This window comes from Monoraphidium neglectum (genome assembly GCF_000611645.1).
Source record: "Monoraphidium neglectum strain SAG 48.87 unplaced genomic scaffold scaffold01226, whole genome shotgun sequence".
Lineage (NCBI taxonomy): Eukaryota > Viridiplantae > Chlorophyta > Chlorophyceae > Sphaeropleales > Selenastraceae > Monoraphidium > Monoraphidium neglectum.
The window spans coordinates 8,263-15,443 of record NW_014012402.1 but is presented as its reverse complement, the minus strand read 5'-3'; the positions used below and the strand labels follow the sequence as shown (position 1 = coordinate 15,443).

General features: G+C 65.7%; 2 protein-coding genes across 2 annotated transcripts; both read left to right on the top strand.

Moving 5' to 3' along the window:
* Positions 1 to 571: 571 nt before the first annotated feature.
* On the top strand, positions 572 to 1,044 carry MNEG_7102 (Histone H4; the record flags this gene model as incomplete). Its single annotated transcript, XM_014044428.1, has 2 exons — positions 572 to 693; positions 855 to 1,044. 2 exons carry the CDS (start codon positions 572 to 574, stop codon positions 1,042 to 1,044), a joined length of 312 nt encoding a protein of 103 aa, XP_013899882.1.
* Positions 1,045 to 2,610: 1,566 nt separating this feature from the next.
* On the top strand, positions 2,611 to 6,451 carry MNEG_7101 (hypothetical protein; the record flags this gene model as incomplete). Its single annotated transcript, XM_014044427.1, has 4 exons — positions 2,611 to 3,870; positions 4,025 to 4,360; positions 4,653 to 6,270; positions 6,432 to 6,451. The coding sequence occupies 4 exons, from the start codon at positions 2,611 to 2,613 to the stop codon at positions 6,449 to 6,451; spliced, it is 3,234 nt and encodes a 1,077-aa protein (XP_013899881.1).
* Positions 6,452 to 7,181: the final 730 nt, after the last annotated feature.

The following is a 7,181-nucleotide window of genomic DNA, read 5'->3' as shown; positions in this document are numbered from 1 at the left end:
GCGGCCTGGCGGATGGTTGGGCAGGGTTGTCATAGAGGGGGTTGTGAGGGAGGTGACGGCGTGAAATGCAGCAGGCGTGATGGTGCCTGGGTGCGCAGCAGCGCTGCTGCTCAACAACAGCGCTGGCTCAGACCGCTCGCCCAGCTCCAGCCCTTTCCGCATGGACCCCACAGCATCACGGCTGCGCACCTTGGTGGCCAGCTGCTTGCGGGGCGCCTTGCCGCCGGTGGACTTGCGGGCAGTCTGCTTGGTGCGGGCCATGCTGGCTGATGCTGTTGTTGCTTCTCGGATCGATGAGCAGAGGGTACTGGAGGTTGCTTGTGAGCTGCCGATATGCAACGGCGATGCTTATCAACATCGTGCAAGCATACCCAGCTTCCATATGCTTTCCCTCGCTCGGACGGCAGAGGACGAAACTCGCGGGTAGCTGGCTCAGGGGCGCGAAGGCAGCACGAAGCTGGGCTCGTTCGTTGCTCCATGGCGCCCTTCAAAAGCCGTTTGTTCGCCCAGAGCCAGCCACAACACTCACTGCTGTGGCACAGCACACCCAACTCAACAACAACCGGCAAACATGTCTGGACGCGGCAAGGGCGGCAAGGGCCTCGGCAAGGGTGGTGCCAAGCGCCACCGCAAGGTGCTGCGTGACAACATCCAGGGCATCACCAAGCCCGCCATCCGCCGCCTGGCACGCAGGTGTGGGGCATGGTGCTGGTTGGGTTAGCCAGTTGGGGTTTGGGCAGTGGCGCATTGTTGACTTGCGCAGCTGCTGTCTGTGGTGGTGCTGCTCGCTGCACTTCAGCACTTTCTCCTTGTCCTCACTCTCTCATACCCACCCACCCTCCAACAATCTCCAGGGGTGGTGTCAAGCGCATCAGCGGCCTCATCTACGAGGAGACCCGTGGCGTGCTCAAGGTGTTCCTTGAGAACGTGGTGCGCGACGCCGTGACCTACACCGAGCACGCGCGCCGTAAGACCGTGACGGCCATGGACGTTGTCTATGCGCTCAAGCGCCAGGGCCGCACCCTCTACGGCTTCGGCGGTTAAGCGGCCTCCCAGCTGCTGCTGCTGTGACGCCCCTTGTTGGGCGCACACGCATACAAAACCCCAAAACGGTGGCTCTCGCCACCACCAAACCATGACACTGTTTCCTGTGCGGGGCTACTTTGGTAGGCTGGTGGCAAGGCAAGCGTAGATGACAGTTGTGGATGTGCAGAGAAAGGAAGCTGATACCCTGTAAACATCACTGGTTAAAAAAAGGAGAGGGTGGCCTGTGTGTGCCGAAGAGAGGATGATGTGCATGCAGACCTGCTCGACAGCAGACCGGGGCTCATTCCGCCACGGGCCTGCCGCATGGAAGGCTAGTGCACAATTGGGGTGCACAATTTACCCACTGTGCAGCAGCGGTGTGGTTGCACCTGCCTTGAGCACTTCTGAAAACGCAGGGGGGCGCACAACACTTCAAACGTGCGTGGGTCTGCTGTGCACCCAATAATGCTGAGGGGGCAACCCTCAGCTTGGCTTTGATCTCACAGGACTTGCTTGGGGCGCCAGCACGTCCAGTGCAGGAATAAAGCATAACAAGGATACAACAACTGCCGTGCTACCTGTATGTATGCCACAGCGGTGGTCGCTGTCACAAGCAAGCATTGGAAGATCTGCATTTGAGCAGGGGTCAATGTAATTTGCTCAGGGGTGCTGTTGGGGAGAAGCAACGCCCTTGACCTGGGTGCACGAGTGCCTCTGCGCTCTGGACGGACGACAGAGCTGCTGCTCTTGCTGTTGTTTTGGCAATTGGTCACAACCATCGCTTGACCCGCAATATGTGACCGCCCATTACGGCAAAGCCAGCGGCCGCATCGGCAGTGGCTGCTGCTGTGCTAGCGTGTGCGTCAAGCGTGGCTGGGACGCATGGGTTATTCGTTTATTTTTAGTCGCAGGGCACTTGCACGCGGCAAAACAGTCTGCGGGGTGCCCTTGCCTGGCCGCACCTTGCAGCACAGCGGTACGACAGGACCTATCTATCATCAAGGGACAGTTCTAGTCAGGCCGCTCCTTGCAGCACGGCGGTACGACAGGCCCCATCTATCGTCAAGGGACAGTTCTAGTCAGGCTGAAGGGTTCGTTCCTGCCGCTCGCTCAGCTCTGCTGGGGCGCGTCAGTATCGGTTTGATACAGCTGCCAGTCAGTTCTGAACGTCTACTCTAGTGGCGGCAAGGCAACTCCTGGGAGCCATGCTTTCGGAGCAGAGGATGTTTGTCATGAGCAGCAGCAGTGTCCTCTGGATGACAGGCACAGGCAGCCGCTCGGCGATGCCGTCACTAAGCGTGAGTTTCTGGGACGAGCTCTTGAGGCTAGTTTGCTTCTTATGTTATTTTGATCAAGGCGTATAAACCTGATGATCATTGGATCCTAGCACGCTGCCCCGCACACACGTACGTCTGATGTCCAGATCTCCGAGAATTAGAGAATGGACTAGAGGCGAGCACATCTTGATTATAGGCTGACGCGCTGTAGCATCAAGCGCATTCGTTACCCATACCAGGTGTAGGGCGTCGTCCTAGTTTGTGCCGTACCCGAGGCGCGGCAGGGCGTGCACAGCGCCTCCGCCCCATGGCCCCTGCAGACAGCAAGGACGCCGGCGCAGGCGCGAGCCCAACATCGGCCCCAGCAGCATCCATGGGTACGCCGCGGCAGGCGCCCTCCGTCCCTGCCCAGCCCCCCGAGCGCAGCAGTGTGACCGTGCACCAGCCTGCCAGTGGGACTGATGAGCCAAGCCATGGGGGCACGCGGCAGGCCGGAAACATTGAGCGCCCCTCTGGCGAGCGGTGCCAGCCTGAGCCAGCGCCCAAGCGTCTCAAAGCGGCCGGCGTCGCCACTCCCGCGCCGCGGGCGGCGCCAGCCGTGAGGCAGGAGGGGCCACAGGGGCGGCCGAGGCCGGCCCTGGCACCAATGCTGCCGCTGCAGAGGGCAGACCTGGCTGGTGGGTGGGAGGCAGACGCATCGTCGGTTTCAAATTACAAGGAGGAAGAGGAAGAGGAGGAGGGAAGTGAGGAGGAGGAGGGGGAGGAGGAGGAGGAGGAGGAGAGCTTGCATACAGGGCAGCTGCAACCGCATCAGCCGCACCACAAGCACGGCCAGGAGCAGCCGCAGCGGCAGCGCCAGCAGCAGTTGCAGCGGCTGAGACAGCGGTTCGAGCTGTCAGAGGAGGATGCAAGCTGCATTGTGCCCCGCGCCCAGTGCACAGACGCCGTCGGCCGCCAGCCAGCGAGGGCGCGCTCGCGGCGGCGGAAGCAGCTTGCGCCGGTGCGGGTGATACCGAGCGAGCGGCGGCCGCAGCAGGGCAGCCACACGCATGGCTCTGGGCCGCTTCCAGTCGCACCAGGCGCATGCGGCAGCTATGACGACAACCAGGCGCCCGAGGCTACGCGAGGGTCATTGAGTGACAGCGGCAAAGACGACGGCGGCGGGGTGCTGGGCTGGCGCATGCCGCAGGACTTTGTGCAGCTGCCTGCCGGCTACCCGACGGATCCCGCAGGCCCCCGCATCGACATGCGCTCCCAAGGCCACACGCGCCTGCTGACGGCGGCGGCGCGCCACAACGCCGCGCACCTGCCGGAGGGGGCGCGGGACCCGGGGGCGGCCGTGCGGGACGCAGAGGCGCGCGCGCGGCTGCGGCCGGGCGCGGCACCGGCGGTGGTGGGCACCTTAGGGGGCGTCCCGGTGGGCTGGGCGACGAGTGCGGCGTGGCGCGCAATCGGGCGGGGCCTTGAAGGCGACAGCGGCATCGGCGGCGGCGGCGGCGGCGGCGGGGGCGGGCGTGGGGATGGTGGTGGGGGTAAGGGCGACATCGGCCATAGCCCTGGCGGCCCGGTGAGCAACGCCGCCGCTGGGCTTCGTGATGAGGGGGACATGTGAAATCGCTGCGTGTGCTTGGGTTTATGAGACCCGTGTAGCCCAATGTGCGCGCATCCCGTCACTCATGGCTGCTGCTGTGTGACCCGGTCCCACCCATGCAAAATCGCAGCCGCCCGCCGCTCACGGCAGGCTGCTGCGCCGCAGCCTCGACGCCTCCAAAGAGACGCCGCCCGGCCGCCACGCCGCCGCCGCACAGCACCGGGACGCCCCAGGGCCGGCGACGCCAACGCCGGCGCCGGCGGCGCGAACGGCGGCCGCTGGTGCGCGCTCACCGTCGCCGGCAGCGCCGCCGCCGCCGCCGCTGCCGCCGGCGCCGCCTCTGCCCGTGAGCAAAGAAGAGGCGCAGTGGCGCAGCAGGCTGGGGGCGTTCCTGGGCTGCAGGGTGCAGGTGCCGCGGCTGTCGGCGCGCGCGCCGGCGCTGGAGCTCAAGAAGTTGTGGAGCTTGGTGGGGGGGGGGCTGTGTGGATAGGTTCCGGGCGCGGTTTGTAGGGCTCGTGGAGCGCAAAAGAGGCTTCTTGGGAGCTCAAAAAGGGCGATGCCCTTGTTGGTCGCGACATTCGCCCGTCTTCCGCGCCTCAACATGCTCGTGACCCGCCCCGTCCACCGCCCGCATGGCGACGCCGGCCGCGTTTGTGCACGAGAAAGCCCCGTCCTTGGTGCACATCAGACCCTCGCCGCGCTCACACGCGCTCACACGCGCTCACACGCGCCTCCGCGCCCCTGGCTCCCCGGCCCAGGTCATGGCCCGCGGCCGCCGCCGCGGCGTGTGCAGCGAGGAGGGCGGCTGGGAGGACCTGGCGGAGGAGCTGCAGGGGGACGAGGCCCTGGCGCCGCTGGTGGAGGCGGCCTATGACGTATTCCTGGCCCCCTTGGAGGACGCCCTGCCGCCAACCGCGCGCGCCGCGCGCGCTCTCGACGTTGCGGAGGGCGCCGCGCGCGAACGGCGCCGTATGGGCGGCGCGCTGCCGTCGTACGGCGCGGCCGCGGCGGCCGTGGAGCGCGCGGAGGCGGCGCTGGCGGCGCTCGAGTGGGGCTCGGAGGCGGGAACGCCGGTGCGGCAGGCCGGCGGCGGCGCAGCGGCAGGGGCGGAATCTCAGCCTTGCAAGCAGCGCAGGCGGTGTTGTGCTGACGATGAGGAGGAGGAGGAGCAGGAAGGGGAGGAAGGGGAGTTGGACGGGCAGGCTGCAGCCAGTACGGCAGCGGGCGATGGAGCAGCATCTGTGGATGGGCGTGGTGGCACAGAGCAGCTGCAAGAATGGGCGCGCCAGGCGCAACCAAGTGGGTGGCGGGAGGAGGAGCTGCACACATTGCGGAAGGGACCAAAAGAAGGGCAGCAGAACGAGCAGCTGAGTAGGCAGCAGCAGCAGCAGCAGCAGCAGCAGCAGCAGCAGCAGCAGCAGCAGCAGCAGCAGCAGCAGCAGCGGCGGCGGCAGCAGCAGCAGCAGCAGCAGCGGCAGCAGCAGCAGCAAGCGCAAGAGCAGACACCACAGGAGCAGCAGCGTGGGGGGCAACGGGGCAAAGAGGTTTATCCGGAAACAGCCATCGTCACAGGATTCGCAGCTGCAGCGCTTGACACATTCGACTGGCCCTGCACCCGGCTGTGCGGCTTGCTCAGCGGCGCCGGCGCCGGCGCCGCGCGCGCGGCGACCCTGCTGGCGCGCGGCGCCGCCGCGGACCCCATCGGAGCGCTCGCGCTGCTCTCGCGCGCGAGCGGCCCCGCGGGCCTGTTTGCTGAACAGGTGGAGGCGTGCCGCCAGGAGCGCCGGCAGGCGCGCCGCATGCGCAGGGCTGCGGCTGACCCTAACGCGAGCATGGTGGAGGCTTCCTCAGATTACTCCGATCTTGAGGCAAGAGCTGACCAGGCGCTGAGCCCGGCGGCGGGCTGCAATTTGGACACCTGTTGGGGGGCGGCCGCACGCGCGGTAGGCCCGGAGGGCCAAGCAGCACACGAGCGAAGCAAGGCTGGAGGCCCCGCCGGCGAGGGGGCCCTGCGGGCGCCGCTGGCGCAAGAGCTGGGTGTCGTAGTCAGCGCCGCGCGCTGGCTGCTGCTGTCGCGGCGCCAGCTGCACGGCTCCTCGCCGGGCGCGGCTAAGCTGCGGCGGCTGCGGCGGCTCCGCGAGCTCGCAGCCGCCGCGGCGGGAGGGGCGGGTGGCGCCGCGCGCTCAGCCCAGCGGACGACAGGGGCGACGGCGGGCCGGGCGGTTGAAGCAGGTGCGGCGGGCCCTCTGCTGGGCACCACCCAGGCCGGCCGGCCCCGCACCAACAAAGAACAAAGGAAGGACGAGACCGGGCCGTGGCTGTGGCGGGCCGAGGGGAAGCGGCGCAGATGGGCCGCGAGCGCCAAGACCCCAAAATGTGAGCAGCTCTGGCTTGCGGGTCCGAGCGAACCCTTCATCTATTGTGCACGCACACAAGGTTGCGGCGGGCTCTTGTGGATCCCAGCACAATCCATGTGATGTCTGTGTGGGGTGTACAGTGTTGCAAATCACCGTGCCCGCACTCCCCTTTGTGCGCAGGTGGCAACTGCAAGACGTGAGCCCGCCCGCTGTCGGCTGCGTCCCCGCTGCGACTTTCATCGTGTATGTGGCAACATTTGTATGCGTTCAAGCTGACTTAAGTAGGGGCATGCTGGTGACTCAGTCGCATCCGGCAATGTGCATTGTCGCAACCCCGCTTTCCTGCCCACCCCGGTCTACCACAGATGCTTACACCCGAGAATGAAGAAGGCGTGCCTTGTCAACCGCGCGCGCATCAAGCAGGGTCAACAGCCCTTGGTCCAGAAGTAGCTCGACCGCTGAGCACACGTGTAGCTATCGCAGCTGCAAGTTTTGCCGTGGCCTTGGAGGACGGTTTGCCTCCAAGCAATACAAAAGCTTGGGAGGGGATTACCGCAGCATGGATGTATGTAATGTGGGTCCCAGAACAGATCAGGGGAGCAGGCGCTGCAACGAGGGCGGTGGTGGGCGAGTTAAGGGTGATGTCAATGAAGGGGACCTTGTTGGGCGGCTAAAGCGGGCAACTGTGATTTGATAGCATTACTGACTTCTGCTGACAGCGCAGTACAATACAGCTTTCCCCGTGCTGACATGATCGCTTATCTGATATGCCAGCCAATTGAAAATGGGAAACTGGCCTGAAGGAGAGTCGCTGGAATCTGAGCTGGGGTTTTCAGCCTGAGATCATGGTTTGGTGGTGGCAAGAGCCACCGTTTTGTGGTGTTATGCTGAGGGGCCCCGCAAAGGCCCCCAAAGCAGAGCAAGGCGCTT